At 35.3% G+C, this 18,251-nt stretch overlaps 3 protein-coding genes across 10 annotated transcripts in view; all 3 read left to right on the forward strand.

Moving 5' to 3' along the window:
• Nucleotides 1-2,363: 2,363 nt before the first annotated feature.
• On the forward strand, nucleotides 2,364-4,987 carry LOC107661949 (NADH dehydrogenase [ubiquinone] iron-sulfur protein 8, mitochondrial-like). The gene is made up of 6 exons (XM_016451768.1): nucleotides 2,364-2,432; nucleotides 2,977-3,028; nucleotides 3,123-3,188; nucleotides 3,269-3,465; nucleotides 4,474-4,644; nucleotides 4,816-4,987. Exons 2-6 carry the CDS (start codon nucleotides 2,986-2,988, stop codon nucleotides 4,945-4,947), a joined length of 609 nt encoding a protein of 202 aa, XP_016307254.1. The 5' UTR covers nucleotides 2,364-2,432; nucleotides 2,977-2,985; the 3' UTR covers nucleotides 4,948-4,987.
• Nucleotides 4,988-7,107: 2,120 nt separating this feature from the next.
• Nucleotides 7,108-10,636, forward strand: ran (RAN, member RAS oncogene family). Its single transcript, XM_016451754.1, has 7 exons — nucleotides 7,108-7,198; nucleotides 7,745-7,807; nucleotides 8,972-9,056; nucleotides 9,167-9,292; nucleotides 9,373-9,560; nucleotides 10,109-10,279; nucleotides 10,371-10,636. The coding sequence occupies exons 2-7, from the start codon at nucleotides 7,775-7,777 to the stop codon at nucleotides 10,413-10,415; spliced, it is 648 nt and encodes a 215-aa protein (XP_016307240.1). The 5' UTR covers nucleotides 7,108-7,198; nucleotides 7,745-7,774; the 3' UTR covers nucleotides 10,416-10,636.
• Nucleotides 10,637-13,237: 2,601 nt separating this feature from the next.
• LOC107661938 (syntaxin-3-like) overlaps nucleotides 13,238-18,251 on the forward strand; it is a 38,075-nt gene continuing 33,061 nt past the window's right edge. For all 8 annotated transcript variants that reach the window (XR_001631155.1, XR_001631156.1, XM_016451747.1 and 5 more), the window contains exon 1: nucleotides 13,238-13,542. Coding sequence is in view for 6 of the 8 variants with exons in the window: in XM_016451747.1 (XP_016307233.1) it covers nucleotides 13,513-13,542 (30 nt within the window). In the remaining 2 variants the exon portion in view is untranslated. The remainder of the gene's footprint in view (nucleotides 13,543-18,251) is intronic.

The raw sequence follows: 18,251 nt of genomic DNA on the forward strand, positions 1-18,251 counted from the left end.
GTCTGAGTTTCTCTGCCTGCATTCCTTTGGGCAATAAAACCAGTGATATCAGCATTGGTTGCCATGGAACCAGAGGCCTGTTCTGCCTTTCGGAGGTGTTAGATGCATTTCAGGGAAAGGGTCCATAGACCCTCGTAATTGGCCCTTTGTTTAGGGGAGGGGGTGTTAGATATCATTTGTTAAATATAACAAATAGTTGTGTGTCTGATTGGTCCAAATGCTACAATGCTAAGGCTGGAGAGATGGAGAACTAACTTAACTAACTAAAACTAATCTTACTATTTACAATATGTACATATCCCTAGGCAAGTAGTTCTGCAAGATGCTAAAACTATCGCCTCAAGCCAAAGCACCAGACACAACCAAGGCCTGCCAGCCCCGCAAGACGCTAAAGCTGGAGAGATGAAGGGGTCACCTGTCTCAGTCCTCCAGACGCAAGACTGACCCTCTTCACCACGACCTACAGGACCTGAAACACAATTAGAAATTATACAAATTACACAAACGTGTACAAAAATACATCATGTGCAGTGTATATGGATTGACTATATAACAGTTGCAGCAGGGATTCTGATCACATCAAATCAACAAAAAGACAAAAACAAACAAATAATTTTAGCTTGTGTTAGACTTACTTTGAACCAGTCATGGGAGAGCATCTCCTCCAGATGAACCCTCTGCTCCGGGTCACTCTTTAGGCAACCGGGAATAAAACGGCAGCATTCTGTGCAGAAAAATGAGAGAAATTTCTGATTATTTCCTTCAACTTCACACCTGCTTTCTAAACTGAGAGATTCCTGCATTATCCATAAGGCCATTATTTATAAAGCCGCTGTTTTCTCTGTTTTGCATGATTAACATTAAGAATGCATGTTAAAAAAAAAAAAAAGCATACCCACTCTGAGCTTTGGTGGGTTTGTGGGGAGAGAAACAACAGAAGAAAGAAGCAAACCTCCGAAACCTGCTCTTTTCTGTCTCTTCTTCTTGGTCTTGTCTCCTCTCCTCCTCACCGATAGCCACAGGCGTCTCTTCAGGAGAGGATGGAGCTCCGTGTGGTCGGTGGGTGTCAGTGTTGTCCCTCCGCTTTCTCTCCACGAGACAGTCGCTGTCCCATAATCAGCACGATAAAATGCTATCAACAACTAAACTCACGGTAAACACTGTTGATAACACACTCTTTACTCGCCGCGAAGTGAGCAGCTGAGTCTCGCGCTTTATATCCCTTACCAAAAAGTAGTATACTTCAAGTTTATTTTAGTAAGTATACTTAAGTAAAGTTCAGGCCTATACTTAAATGTCATTTTAATTATATTTCTGAGAAGTACATAAAGCCCATTTCTGAGAAGTACATAAAAAGTAGATTAAAAGTATACTTTCCTATTTTTAGTTTAAAAGAAGTATACTAATAGCACACTTGAATAAACTTCTTTTTTGTAAGGGATATTCCCGCGGCACTTTCTGAATTCCTCTATATCATAAGAGCTCAAACAGAATTTCTGTTCAAATGTTTTTATTCGCGTTTTAGCAGAGGATCTTTTGTAGCTACACTTAAAAAAATGCAAACACATAAGATGTGCATTAGGCCTAAAACAAAAATGCATGAAACAAGAGACCAGGAGATTAAAACAGACATTAAAACAAAGTCTAATGATGAATGATGTTTTGTGTGTCAAATATTTAGGGATTGAATGGTAGCCTATCATAACAAATTATGATAACATATTCAAAATAGGCTACATTTATTTTACAACATATTGTGTCATATATTTTTTCCAGCTGTTTTATTTATTAAAATGTAGCCTATAATATATTATTGTTTACTTATATTATAACTTTTTATTATCATTAGGCCTATGTAATGTGACCAATTTATGGGACCATCGTAATTTCGCAAATTGGCACTCTTCGTTCATTCTCACAATTTATTGCGAACGCCGTAATAGATTTAATGTAATTTTGCTGGGCAAATATAGCCCCATTATCTTAAATTTGAGGGTATTTTATTCCTTTTGGTGGAATTTTTGATACAACCCCCCGTTAATATCCGACCCTGATATACATTCAGTGGCACATGATGCTCAAAAACACGTTTACCACAAACTGACTGCATTTAAAAAAACAAAAACGATTAATAAAACTTATAAAAGCTTATAAATACATTTCTTTCTTTCTTTCTTTCTCTTTTTTTTTTAACAACACCGGATGTGCCACTAAACATAGCGGCACACCAGTGGCTTAATACCGCCTCTCAAAATAAAATAAAATATGGAATAATAAAGTAAAATAAACAATATTTCACTAATGCCATTTAGTTGCGGGATAAAAAGTGCCACGCAGCAGGTTGAGGGACACCACGTGACCAATGGGCTCTCTTAAAAGCGCAAGTGCTGGAAAGATCCTGTAATCACTCACCGACCGACCGAAGCATCCTGGTGAGTTCATTACTGTGAATATGTATTCCTTCGACTAACCTGAATAGTTAATCAACGGAATGTTGCATTGTTTTTAATGCAGTTTAACGTTACTTAACGAGACGGCCACGGACAGCGGGACAATGTGTGACTTGGGTTAGGGTTACTTTAATACTTTTGGGGGTTTAAAAGCGTAAGGACTGGTAAATGAATAAATAAAAACAATAACTAAAAAAATTTACAAATATATAACTACTTGCTTTAGTCGACATCTTTGCATAAAGACAATTTTATCATATTAAATAAATAGAATAAACCACACAGACAATTATTAGTCTACCTCAAAACAGTGTTATGTTTACAGAAGGCATTTGTAAAACATTCATTTACTTGTATGACACAAGTTGTTTCATAAGGTCTGACAGATTGGGAAAGGAGATTAGCAGCAGCAGGTTTATGGCACAGATCTCTTCATTTGGCATGAAGCCCGACTGTTAAGAGGTATATTTGCACCACTGACATAAAACTATATTAATCATGAACATAAATATTTGTCTGTCTTTAGCTGATTAGGATGGAGGTGACATTGCGCATACTGTATTTCTCATGCCGCACAGGTGAGTTTATGTTTAGATGTGATGCAGCAGTCTGAGAATATCTGATGTTGTAGTTATTGCTCGTACTGAAGCAAAATTGTTTTATTTCATTAAGGCACTTTCGCAGCTAGACTTGGACCTGTCCATCCCTTCAGCTTTACCGTCCACAGGGGAGGCTACAGTAAGATCATACACACATAGACCTGCATTCTCACACCCTACACAATGTCCTACAATGTCCTTCTCTCTGACTCTCTATAGAAAATGTGAATGCTGAGGAGTTGCCTATGGACATGAAGTCCATCACAGACCGTGCAGCACAAACACTGCTGTGGACCGAACTGTTCAGAGGTGTCTGCTTGTTTACATCTTTTTCTGCCTGTATTTATGGTACTTTTTTTTTGCATTTGGACCAACATGCTGAGGCTTTGCAATATATAAATTTGTGTTGTTCGAATACATAATAATGATCATAATAAATTGTTGTTGTTGTTGTTGTTATTATTATCCTCATTATAAAAATAATAAGTATTATTATTCATGTCAAAACCTGCCATACAGAGACAGAATATAATGATAATAATAATAATTATTATTATTCTGTAATCATACTTATTCTTATTTTATTATGTAATTATATTATTAATTTTATTATTATTATTATGTTATGTTCTGTGTCTTTTGCATGTTTAGGTATTATTAATAATACTAATAATAATTATTATTATTATTCTGTGATCATACTTATTCTTATTTTATTCTGTAATTATATTATTAATTTTATTATTATTATTATGTTATGTTCTGTGTCTTTTGCATGTTTAGGTATTATTAATAATACTAATAATAATTATTATTATTATTCTGTGATCATACTTATTCTTATTTTATTCTGTAATTATATTATTAATTTTATTATTATTATTATGTTATGTTCTGTGTCTTTTGCATGTTTAGGTATTAATAATAATAATAATAAATATTGTTTTTCTATTATTATCATTATTATTATATTATGTATCTGTTGCAGGTTTAGCCATTAATAATAATAATTATTAAACTAATGATAGTAAGATAATAATAATACAAACAAAAAATAACAAGTCCTGCTCAGATATATATATATATATATATATATATATATATATATATATAAAACGGTGTTATTTTATTATCAATGAGATACTATTATAGTTTTTATCTTCAACTTTTTACATTTTGTTGTTTTGAATTCTTGTTTTTTTTTTTATGTCTATATAATATTTATTTCAGTTTTAGTTATTTTAATACATCAGTTCAAACTAAATGAAAATAATACGTGTATTCTTGGCAACTACTGTAGCTGAAATAAAAATGATTTATTTTAACTCTTTAGTTTCATATTTTATTTTATTTCAGTTAAAGTCTATTTGATCTCAAGTAACAAACGTTTTTTATGGTTTCAGTTTTAGTTAGTTCAGTGATTAGCTCTGCAGGATGTGTGTCAGCAGTTCTTTTGTCTCCTGCAGGCCATCACTATAGAAGCAGTGACCCGTGCAGATGGCAGCAGAAGAACAACCCGTTATGACATTGACATGACCAAATGCATCTACTGTGGATTCTGCCAGGAGGCCTGTCCTGTGGATGCAATCGTAGAGGTACACACATGCATTACACTGAGACATAAGATACAAATAGTTGTACTACACATAGATTGAGTAGATATAGCTGATGTAACACATCACAGAGAAGACATTTAGTCCAAAACAGCTGAAGTTATACACTGGTTCCACTGATAATGTAATCATTTCCCCCTCTCTCTGTGCCAGGGCCCTAATTTTGAATATGCCACTGAGACTCATGAAGAGCTGCTGTATAATAAGGAGAAACTGTTGAATAATGGAGATCGATGGGAGGCTGAGATTGCTGCTAACATTCAGACAGATTACCTGTACAGATGAACCATGAAAGCTCAGACAACATCCTGATAACAGCAAAAAACAACAGCAAATCAATCGAAAACATCATTTCAGAAGCTGCCTGAATCATATAGTGAAAATGGCACTTTGTATAGAACCATAAAAAGAGTTAATATATTTGCTGTCTAAACGCACAAAGCAAGCGCAACACACAATGTAATGTGCAATGAATGTTTATATATCTGTATTACATAAAGCATTCAAACATAGTAGGTTATACTCCGGGGCACATATTACGCACAATTATATATGAAATGTTCACAGCGAATTCACATATTTATTTCTTATCTGATAAAGTGATTTAATGACAAAATAAAATATGGTTTACTTCTTTAATGTGATGTTAATAAATGTTGATAATTTAACTGTTTAGATTACAAATATTATTATTGGCTATGTTTACTTAGGCCTACATTATTGTGTAAATGTGAAATATGTATTGTACATCCAATAATATTTTTAACATTTTATGTATATATTATATGAAATTGTTAATTATATATTATTTCATGTAGTCGAATATAATAATTTGAACACAGAAATCTGTTATTTAAAGCAGTGCATTCAAACATAATAGGTTATTCCCAGAGCACATATTATGCACAGTTGTATGTGAATATTAGAATTAGCATATTTGTTTATTCTCTGATAAAGTGACTTAATGATATAAATAAAACAATTAACAAATTATGGTGTATTTCTTGTCTTAACATAATGATAATAATTAACTGTAATGATAACTCGCATTGTATATTCCATAATATAATGTATTATACATAAGAGCACCTTATGTATTTCATATTTTATTCTATTTCTAGAACTTATTCCAATTCTCAGGCTACAGTCCACCATATGTAGCCTACTTGTATCTTTTGTCTCACAGTTCCTGTTTGTTCCCAAAACAATAGTGCATTGCAGAAATTAAATATTTATTATGTGCGAGTGTCATATATTTGTTTACCCAGTGATTGAGGTGTATTAAATCAATCAGCAAAGTGTATTAAACATTAGGCTACATTACATCAAGGTTTCCCAAACTGGGTTTGTGAAGAAACTGCAGGGGGTTTATGAGTTCAATGAAAATCTAATAATTAATTAATTCCTAAAAATGTTCAATTAAAATAAATAATTCTAAAATGAATCAAAATCAAAACTTCATATTTTATTTGTTTACCTGCATGCATGTGACCATAATCAATGTCAGAGAACCATGAACATGCAAATGTGATACTTCATTATTAAAATATTTATTTTAAAATCTCGGGGACTTCAAATAAAAATACTGTATACTAGGTGAAAGAGGATCAGATGCCAAAAAAGTTGGTGAATTTGTGCATTTTAATGTGTTTGATCAATAAAGTAATACATGGCAAAATAACCGACTGAGTGATAATTCAACTAAAAATGAATGTGTTCATCAGCAGTTGATGCAATGTTGAAACACTTCTTAAACCTGTAATGATTTTTTGTAAATCCAGTGGTCAAATGCAATGTAGCCACTAATGACTGATCTCTGTGTGAATGTCCACTAAACTGGAAGACTTTGTGAGTGTATATGAGCAGTAGGCTATTTTAGAAAGGAAAACTTAAAGGGGTCATATGATGTGATTTCAATTGTTCCTTTCTCTTTGGAGTGTTACAAGCTCTTGGTGCATAAAGATGAAAAAGAGGAATTTGGGATAAATTATGAATAAATTATTTCAGTTGTGTAAATAATATGTAATCATGTAATCAATAAAAAAGTAGGCTAACAGTAGTCTGATTACGAGTAGGCCTATTTTAAAAATATGAGTACTTAATTTTTGGATTCTGATTACGCAATCCACATGTAGCCTACATACAGGTGCATCTCAATAAATTAGAATGTCATGGAAAAGTTCATTTATTTCAGTAATTCAAAGCCAAAATCATCACAATTAAAAGAACCAAAGACTTAAACTACTTCAGTCTGTGTGCATTGAATTTATTTAATACACGAGTTTCACAATTTGAGTTGAATTACAGAAATAAATGAACTTTTCCATGACATTCTAATTTATTGAGATGCACCTGTAGTATGCATAATATGTAAAGGCAGTGAGCATTGGAGTTGATCGCGCGCTGTGACACCAGAGGGCGCGATCGTCGCGCGGCGCCGCTGCGTCACGTGGTTGGGCGGAAGCGTTTATGTGAGCCATGCTGAATCCCGCGCGGACGCAGCCATTTGCTCTCTTCCTCGATCGCTTCAGCACCGGTGAGTACGGGACGCCGCCGCTCCGCGCGACGCGAGCGCCTTTCACAAAGACGCCCTGTTTTCCGCCGAACACAAAACACGCCCGAAAGCCCTTGTTAATTACTGAAGTTGTCTTAAGTCGCTCGGAGCGCTTTTATTCGCAGCTGATGTGGAGTTATGAGTGTTTGCTCACGGCTCGTCTCTGTCGCAGCGCGCGATGCTGGGGGAACAACGCTCGCTTTGTTCGTCTCTTTGAGAATTTCACTCGGTTTCCTTCATTTTCGCACTCTTAAATGCGTCATGTATTGATTTGAGGCCTGTTTGAGGCCTTTATAAGCGGCTCCAGAAGCAGCGGCCTCGTGTGTTGGCGCGCATCCTTTTATTTAGACGCGGGAGTTGTTCGTTGGTGAACACAGTCGTTTGTTTTGAGTTTCATATGCTGTTTGACTTTTAATATGAGTGAGAAAGTCGTGTTGTTGTGGAGTTTTGTGTAATTGTGGGTGTATTTTGTGACTGGTGCGGCCTGTGTGAGCTGTGACTAACTGTGTCCCGCCATCTCTCCCGCAGAGTGACTGCAGCACAAAGACCAACACAGCAATGGCAGAGAACGAGCCACAAGTTCAGTTCAAGGTAACCAAACTAAACCTTTAAAGTGACGACAGGCTGGAGTAACGAGTTAAAGAGTCTGTTTACATGTTGGCGCTATGAATTGCTAAACGGTTTGGAAGTGAATTAGCAGATTTGTACGCGATAATCAACGCTAAGATAAGAGACTGATAATATAGGAGAATTTTTTTCGTGTAATTTCAGTTCTGCTGTGTAATTTACTGTGTTTTACACATTTAAGTAGTCCGTTGTCACAAATTACATACTTTCTCTCTCTAAAAAACTTGCCGTTTTTGTTCTTGCTAATAATGTGACTGAAAATTACGCCTGCCAAAGTAACAATTTTATTGATTTTACTGTAAGGCAATTATGGTGCTGAGAGGAATTATAAACAAAATACATAAAGCAACCATTTAATACTTTTGAAACAATATTTTATAATGAATCAGGTGCTCATTCAAGATGGGTCTGTTAACTCGAATGTCCCCACTGACATAATTACATGTAATATGAAAATGATATATGCAACAGCGTATTGATAATTCACAGCCTCAACCCGTGTTTTTTTTTTTAAACAAATACTGTTCTTTATAGAAGACTAATCCAATTAAAACAAGCAAAAACTATGCTGTGCATGATTAAGACTGCCTGGTAAGGAGATTATGCAAAATAAGACCGTAATTATCACAGAAATATCCATAGAAAACCTGCTATTGGCACAGTTTTTCCAGTTATCTGCCAGTTACACATAATCACACCTCTGAAATTATATTACATTTATAACAAACCAAGTTATAATATAATTGTGTTTGTGACTTCTCACCAGCCATTTAATAATGTTTACATGAAATCAAGACGGTGGAAATTAATTTATCCAACTTTGCATAAAATATCAACCCTTCAAATTTGTAAACAAATTCTGATCATGAATGACAGATGGGATTATATGGGTTACCTTATGGCCTTAATTTAAATATTTGTTAAGGATTTAAGTACCAGTATTCTGTGTAGTTTTACAACGAATCTCACAAAAGAGCATTTAATTATTAAAGCCGTAAATTCTTATTTGAAATGGATACAGTGTAGTATTTCCTTACTGCTGTGGCTTTATGTGACATTAACTACTGTAAAACCGGTCGTTTGGGAACAATGTTGGTCACTCATGCAAACTGTCTTTCTCGTCCACAGCTGGTTCTGGTAGGAGATGGAGGTACGGGGAAAACCACCTTTGTGAAGAGACACTTGACTGGGGAGTTTGAAAAGAAATATGTTGGTAAGTTTTGCATCACATGGCATCTCGACGCAACTCTTCTGGAGGAATGTGTGCTTTGGTGCGACAGTCACAGCAATGGGCGGCTTTTAAATTTCTCTCTGTCCTCTTAGCCACGCTTGGAGTTGAGGTACATCCCCTGGTCTTCCACACTAACAGAGGAGCCATCAAATATAATGTATGGGACACAGCCGGACAAGAGAAGTTCGGAGGCCTGAGAGATGGATATTATATCCAGGGTATGCAGCTTTTATCATATATACACTATACACCTTTACTGTCCAGCAGTGGTTTAACATGTGCATCTGTCTCATTACAGCTCAGTGTGCAATCATCATGTTTGATGTAACTTCTCGAGTGACCTATAAAAATGTGCCCAACTGGCATCGTGACTTGGTGCGTGTGTGCGAGAACATTCCCATAGTGCTGTGCGGTAACAAAGTGGACATCAAGGACAGGAAGGTCAAAGCAAAGAGCATTGTGTTCCATCGTAAGAAGAATCTACAGGTACGGAGCACCTCTTCGACTCACTCATGAAATGCACCGTCTGTTTTCGAAATGCTTGTTATAGAGCTTATTGTGAATAATTCACGCATGCTTGTTTCATTTTCAAAACTGCTTTGAGCTCGTAATGTTTAATTGTCATAACTGGATCTTCCGGTAAATCGTTTTTGTTTATCTGCCTCCACTTTTATCAAATCAACAACCAATTCATAAAACCCAGTCCCCGCCCTATTTTTAATAATCCATTAAACGGACTCAGAATTAGCTTTATTGCCAGGTGTTTTTACACATACGAGGAATTTGTTTTAGTGACAGAAGCTCCACGGTGCAACAGAACGACACGGATAATAAAAAGAATAATATACAAAATAGCAAAAACACAAAACATGAATGTATGGTACAATATGGAAATAATCTATCACTACTTCCAATTCAATGCAACTTCAAGTTCTCAGCTTGTAGACAATAAGTGCATTAGTAGAGACTGAATGTCAGGCTGATATTGACTGTAAATGTAAGGCTAAATCGACATATCCTTCTCTCTTCCTCAGTACTATGACATCTCTGCCAAGAGTAATTATAACTTTGAGAAGCCCTTCCTGTGGCTCGCACGGAAGCTGATCGGTGACCCTAATCTGGAGTTTGTTGAGATGCCTGCCCTTGCACCACCTGAAATTGCTATGGATCCATCACTTGCTGCACAGTATGAGCACGACTTGAAAGTAAGTGCATCATGGAGAATGTACCTGCTGCTGCTCCCAAATGTGTTCCCGTTTCATCCGTGCTGATCTGTAATTGTCGTTTCTCTTCTAGGTGGCATCAGAAACAGCTCTCCCAGATGAAGATGACGACCTTTAACCTGTTAGCCTCTGACCTCCTTATGGCAATGTCACTGGGATTTCCTGGTGACGGTTCCTCCCCCTGCCCCTTTTACTGTAAAACCCCAGCGCAGAATATTTTTATTTTTCAATTTTTGGTTTGTTTTGTGTTTTGAATTTGAGTCAATCGTGTGGTTCATTTCTTTGTAGACATGCTAACGGTTTCCACCAGACACACACATGCGGACATGCCTACACTGACACTCACTCACTCAAAGGTGTGAGAGCAGGTCGAGTGTCCCAGTGCTTACTTCTCTATGTAAGGCTCTAAGCACTTGGAATAAAAACATTCTCAATATGATAATCCTTGCTTGGTCTTTTTTTTTTAGCAAAATAACTGTCGGAGTGAACATTTTAAATTGTGGTGGTGGGCTGCTTGTGAAACAGGACTGATAATTTCCCTTTTTCCATTTAGTTGTTTACATGTAAAGCATTTTGCTGGAAGTTTCTTTTGCATTTGCTCAGACAAAGAAGCATAGTATTGCTCTGGTCTAAAATGTGAAGTTGCTAGTCATTGATTGTGATATTTAAATACTGTGGGTATTTTTTTGTTGTGCAAATTGCTGTCGAGTATAACAACAATCCACGGTGTCCATGAGAATAGAACAGCATGTACCTAGTTTAATGTATAATGTGGTATTATATAAATATGGGTGAGGTGTCTTACATAAACTGACTGTTCAGTGCACGGCAAAATCTCATTGTTCATACTGAGGAGTCAAACCTTTTTACTTTTTCTATATGTTTGAGGAGTTACTAGGATGTAAATCAATGCATGAACATGAAATGGGCACTAAGTATAGGAAAGTTGGTTAAAGTCACTTTTTAAAAATAGTATACAATTTTATAAAAAGGTTCCTAACATTGTGAAAATGTAATACATATTAAATGAAGCATCACAGTCAAGTAGACAAGAAAACAATAGGCAACAGCATGTAAATGGGGGAAAATTGTTACAAATATTTTTGTAAAATTTTTTTGCATGGCATTTACTAATGTTAAAGTAATATCAGATATGGACTTGTAATGTTGGGGGTTAGTATATATGTGTTTGTTCTGATTATTTTGTATTTGGCACATGCAAATATTGTCACATTCTATACTTGCATAATAATAACGTTAAAATTATGAAGTTGAATTTAAGTGGTTGCATACAGTTAAGTCCTCGGAGATGCCACAGGCCGAAATCCATTTAGACATGTTTAAATATATTTAAATTTTCACATTATAAGGGAAAATACTTTGTATTTTTAAGTGATTTAAATTATTTATCGTGGAATTTGTGTATCCCATGATGAACATTCAGCATAGAGCCAAGACTTCAGTATCGGTTATAAAAACTGTTATAAGCACTTTTATATTTATGCATTATATTTACGTTAATGATTTTTATTAAAAATAGTAGTATAGTATCAAAAGCTGCCTTAATCTCTATTGGCTGACTTTACAAAATGTGACCATAGTTTCTTGTCAAAATACAATAGTCCAATAATCAGTTACTACTGTAAAGTAATATGCGGCTCTCCTTCAAACAATGTAAGCAGTCTGTCGTTTCGTTTTTGATGACACTGGTGTAATAAAACAGTCAGTGGACTGCACGTTTTCGTAATAATGACTCAGCGCAGTTCCTTCGTACTGCGCCATAATACAATGGTACCAGCGGAGGGCAGAAGATAGTCATTTATCTCACTCGTGAGAGCTACGGCTTCACAAACTTCAGAAGGAAGGGTTTAGTGATCACAGACAGCCATGACGCTTCCTTATCCGCTTAGTGTTGACAGAGCAGAGAGGGTTAATGAATGCCAGCTCTCGCGCTTCATGTGTGGTGAAGTGGCCTATACTCATTGATCTTTAACTCCGTCCGCCGTAAGTGTGTGAGAGAAAAAAACATTATATTGTGTTTTTTTTAAAGACAAGAATAATTAGTAGAAACTAAATAATAAGTGTTAGTATAATGAATACCTACCATAAATATTAATTAGTAATGCAATAGTTTCTGTTATTTAAATGATGATTAGCTATTACGGGCAAATTGGGTATAAAAAAATATATATTTATTTTATTATTTATTTATTTATTTTACATTTACAGTAAATGGTCAATGAAAAGCACTGTCAACTTTCTGGAAATGCAATAAATATTCAATGAAACATCAAAATGAATCAGACAAAGAAATGTATTAAAACAGAATTGGCAACATTGCACAAAATATGTGAGAAAATTATGTTATGTAGGCTAATTAAAATTAGTTCATTATCACAGATATTTTCATTAAAATTAAGTTTAAATATTTATTTTAATATATGCATTTAATAATTATGGGTTTTTTTATTATTATAACAGTTAGATATAGCCAATAAAGTGTCATTTAAACTGAAAAAAAAATCATAAAATTCATTTCAACTCCTTTTTTCAAATTCAATTTTATTTATTTATTTTTATTTTAAATATCTTTAATTTCCCTATTGTGGGGGAATTACAGATATTTGATATATTTATAGCCTAATCACTTCCTTTTCGTGCTAGGTTGATTTTATATTATTTTATATATTTATATTTGATTTTTCAAAAAGGCCATGCAATAAAACTGAAACGGATTATAGTCAATATCGGAATATCTATTTAATCAGTAAAGCTTGACCAGACCACCGGTCTTTAGTATGTAATGTATTGCTATCAGCAAATAGCACATTTACTTGAAAATAAAAAAAATGGCACATTGAAACAGTTTCAGGAATAAATGTGGATTGAGTGCACACACCTAGGTGTCCGCAGAGAGAGAGAGAGAGAGAGAGAGAGAGAGAGAGAGAGAGAGAGAGAGAGAGAGAGAGAGAGATTATAACGACAACAGAGAAGGAGAGGGAGGAGGACAGATTAAGCAGACTGAACACAACTGTTGTTTTAATCCTCTGAGCGGATAGATTTAGAGGAAAAAACTCCTGGTTTGGAGAAGAGCAGCCATATTGCATGGAGCTTTGGTGCCATAACAATACGAGGACTTCAGGAGGACTCTGACTCTCTCCTATTTATTATTTCTTTATTTTATTTTTAGACAGTGTTAACCAATAGATTGAAAGATGAAGGACCGACTGGAGCAACTAAAGGCGGTAAGTGTCTGCTTCTATTTCTTGTTCAGTAAACGCGACGGAGGCGAGCTCTTATTCACACAAGTGTATGGGAATGACATTATATACGCAATGGAGTTCAACTCAAACCTCCTCTTCAGATTCAGTGCTGTTAGACTGTGATTATAGTAAGAAGAAGGAACATTTAGTAACTTTTTGTGGCTGTTGATCCAAAGAGAAATGATCTAAAAGTTGAAAAGCGTCTAAAATGGAGTCTGTGTGGATGAGTGTCCAACAAGTGCTCACTAAAGGCAGCATAAGTCATATTAGAAGTGGTGTAAGGAGTGAATAGAGGAGAGTAGACAGTGCTGGACAGCTGATGTGGTCACTTGACTCATGGAGGGGGTCACGGGCCTCTGGAGAGATGGGGGATGGGGGTGAGAGAGATGGGGATGATCTTAAAATGCTTATTGAAAAATAAACAAATAACAATAGACAGAGTTTGCCATCCATTCCGTTGCCACACTAACCAAAAACAAAATGTAAAAAAATAAATAAATAAAAATAAATTAAATTACATAAATAAACCAACCATAGTTTAGTTTTTCTGCTTTTTGGGCATTTACCACGATGTTCGGACATGTTTTTTGTTGTTGTTGTTGTTGCACAAATTCCATGTTTTTTTATGTATATGCCCCATAGTACTAACATTTTATTTATATGTACCATGTTTTTCAAACATATAATCCTGTACTACCATGTTTTATGTAGAGTATAATGTACCATGGTACTACTATGGTACTATGTTCTTTGTTTTTCAGATATATGCCCTAATGCTACCATGTTTTTGTATACTATGCTGCTAAGCAAAACTACCATGGTTTTTGGCCATGTATCATGATGGTATTGGCAAGGTTTTTTTTTTTTTTTGACTTATAACCCAATAGCCTACTACCACATTTGGGGCATGTATCATGGTGCTGCATATGGCTTTTGATATGTAACATGTTTTCAAGCATAAAACCCAAAACTAGCACATTTGTGGGCATGTGTCATGGTAATACCATGTTTTTTTGATTATGTACCATGTTTTTCAGACATATAACATTATACTACCATTTTTTTTATTATGTACCATGTTTTTCTGACGTATAACCCAATACAACCACATTTTGGGGCATGGATCATGGTACTGCTATGTTTTTTGATATGTACCATGTTTTCAGGCATAAAACCCAAAACTAACACATTTGAGGGCATGCCATGTATCATGATACTACCATGTTTTTTTTATTATGTACCATGTTTTTTAGATTATAACCCAATGCTACATGTATCATTATGGTACTACCATGGTTTTTGATATATACAGTGTTTTTAGACATGTAACTCAATACTACCTTGGCATTTGGGCATGCTTTTAACCTGCACACTGAATCCTGTCTTGGTGTGTCATATTTTCAGACATGTACCATGTTACTACCATGTTTTTTCTGGGCATATATCATTTTTTTTGGGCATGTATTATTTCAGTATGATGGTATTTTTTTCAGGCAAACTGAAGTGTGCACTAAATTTTGTGATACATGAATATGGTATATCAAAGTGCTATGGTATTACCACCTGATGACATTACTGTAGAGTGTATGATATGATACTAGAGTACTGTTGGCAGGGATTGGTAGGGCTGAGTTTATTCAGATGTTTTGGAGAGGGTGTCAGATCTTATGGGCAGGGTCAGAGGTGAGGATTTGTTTCTGTGGATTTGTCTCTGCCTCAGTCAAATATTTCCTTTGTTTACTTTGTTACCTGAAGCTGCCGAGCAGGCAAGAGGAACTTGTGCATGTGTGTTTATGGCCGAACCTTATTTACATTAGTCATAGTTGTGTTTCCGTGCTGTTTTGCATACAGAAAATCTCACTCAGTTTTTTTTTTTTGTACGGTCCTTTTAATGGTTTAATCTTTAAACGTTTATTTGTTAAGGTATGAAAATATCAGATTTTTTTTTACCAGTTTTATAGTCCACCAGGGCAAAACCTTAAGTCCAGTCACTTTAATAGCACAAGTTGCATGATTTGATCATTCAGCAGGCCTGGAAGTTACTTAATTATTATTAATTAATTAGTTACTAGTATTATGAAGCTTAATACTAATTACACAGTAAAGTGCTTTTTGTAGGTTTAGGTGTTTGTTCAAATCTTTAACCTTAACTATGAGTAATAGTATTAGCGATACTTGTCTTAGCAAACAGCACTAAAATCAGTTGCTTGGGGGCATGTGTGCGTGTGACCCTCTGTGCTGTAGGAAATCCTGCTGAGAGTAAAAGATCTTCTGCTCTAACCTCCCAATACCTGGGTTTTTCTGTCTGTGTCTGCCTGTAATGTTTAACTTGGTGTGGCCGCACTGTTCTCCTCTTCTTTGTGTGTATATAAGAGTGTTCAGTATACACACACACACACACACACTGGTGCTCTTCTTGGAGCACTAAAGGAACTGTGGGACATTAAACAGCTGAACACTGTGTGAGAGTGAATTTGTTTTTGTGTCCTTCCGGGATCTCCAATAGCCCTTCTTCTGTAAGGTTAGCAGGATGATGAGTGAAAAACACACTGTATCGCACATTTATAGACTTTACTCTTAAGGCACACTGTTAACTTGAACTCACTATACTTTAATCTAGTAAAACGCTTTCTCTCTCTCTCTCTCTCTCTCTCTCTCTCTCATTTTCCCTCAGCAGAAAACCCGTTGGTTTGGCAACACATTGTTGATACTACAAATAAACTTGAAAAGAGAGCTGATGTCTTTGTCAGCAGGATGGGTAAAATTACATTTTGTCACAGGAACAGTTCAGCTGAAATTCTTTAGTACAATCTCAGTAAGTGCTTGTTTTCATAATATTTCATTATGTTAGACCTTAGTTGATGGTCTTTTACAAAAATGTACTATGTTAAGTAACCAGTTGCCACCAAATTAGCCCTACACCTGACATGCATGGAAAAAATACATTAAAAACATTTATTTAATTATATCAAAACAAGGGAATGAATTAGGCTATTGATTTGTGGCCATAATTTAACTAAAACGTGGGAACTAATTCATAAAACGAGGGAACAAATTCTTAATTTGTGGCTGTGTTTTAACTAAAACAATGGAACTAATTAATAAAACGATGGAACGAATTCATAATTTGTGGCCAGAATAAATATACATTTGTCCTACGGGCTCTGTAGGTATAGAAAAAATATTGCTTGGGTCAAGGATTCATACGTCACCCTGCAACATTCATGTTATCAGCATAAATATAACAATTAATTTAATGTTATTGCCAATAGTAAAGGGCTCATGAAATGCATCTGTAAAATTATTTCATGTTTCCTGAGGTGTGTTTATAATCTTAGTTTATTTTTTCATCAAAAACAGTCACATTTAGATATTAATGGTAATTTTCTACCCTGATTTCATTGCATGTTTTCTGTGAGACGCCAATCTAAACGGCCGCTGCTATGATTGGCTAACATCTTTGCATATGAAATGAACATTACATGTGGAGCTCTCTAGAAAACATTTACTGTGTTTTCCTGCAACAGCTGCAAAGATGAACTGATTGTGAGAAGTGTTGATTACAGCATTATATTTAGAACGACTCCTGTTGCTTCAATGTAGCCGAACTCAATATCGACACACAAATATCACAATGATCTCCTTATTGCAACACAATTTCTGCAGTCTCATGCATACGTTCATCATAACTAACACAGTGAGAACTCAATGTAAATAACAGACTGGTTGAGCAGTGTAAACTGTGTCATTGATCGTTGTCTTTGTGAAAATGCAGAAATCAGATGATCTTGAATTGTAACTATAATCATTTAGTTACTGAGAGAAAAATTTGTAATTAAATTAGTCACGTATGAAAATGTTAACGATTACAAAGGGGATACATCTGAATTTTTTCACACACACTCATACAGATTTAATTGACTTCTTTCATAAATTGCAGTGACTGCTCTAAAATATGAGACACCAATATTTCAGGAGTTTAGTACACAGAATAGGACATGTTTATTCAATAACTGTTTTATTTCCTATTTGAGTTTATGTATATGCTTTATTTTTTAAGATTAACTATTTCTTCCAAGCCGGCGCGTTTCCATTACAGATTTGCGCAAAACTTTGGCGACATTTTATAAATGTCGATAAAAAAGTATTGCGAAATGACGGCGTTTCCAAATGTTATGCGACTAAAACGTAACCTTTTGCCTCTCGCGATAAGTCGTGGCAACGGATTTTGGTGGGATTTTGGCTATATTTATTCAAAGGAGGCGTATGCGTGTATCTTTACAGAATAAACACAAGCATTGACTAGAGTGGCCGCAATCAGCTTCAGTGACCGTATCAGAGCCACACTGCACCGCAGATGTGTGCAGTGTAAATTGTCTAAGCATTAATGGTAGTGACCTGTAGGGAAAGCCCCTTATACTTGAAAGCAGCCACATATGGTGTTTCTTGGAGGTTATAGTACATTGAAGAATGATCATATGACTTTTTACATACGCCATGTGACCTGTAAATGCGAAAAAACGTTTCCATTGCAGTTTTGCGAATTATTCCCTTTTCGCATTGCCTGAAAAACCACCTCATGCAAGCGTAAAAACTTTTTTTGCAATATATGGGCGTTTTTGCGAATTGAAGCCTTTCCATTTAGGCGTATTTTCAATTTGCGCAATTTGAAGGGTAATGGAAACGCGCCT

Source organism: Sinocyclocheilus anshuiensis, unplaced genomic scaffold (assembly GCF_001515605.1).
Source record: "Sinocyclocheilus anshuiensis isolate Anshui unplaced genomic scaffold, SAMN03320099.WGS_v1.1 scaffold759, whole genome shotgun sequence".
NCBI classification, from domain to species: Eukaryota; Metazoa; Chordata; class Actinopteri; order Cypriniformes; family Cyprinidae; genus Sinocyclocheilus; species Sinocyclocheilus anshuiensis.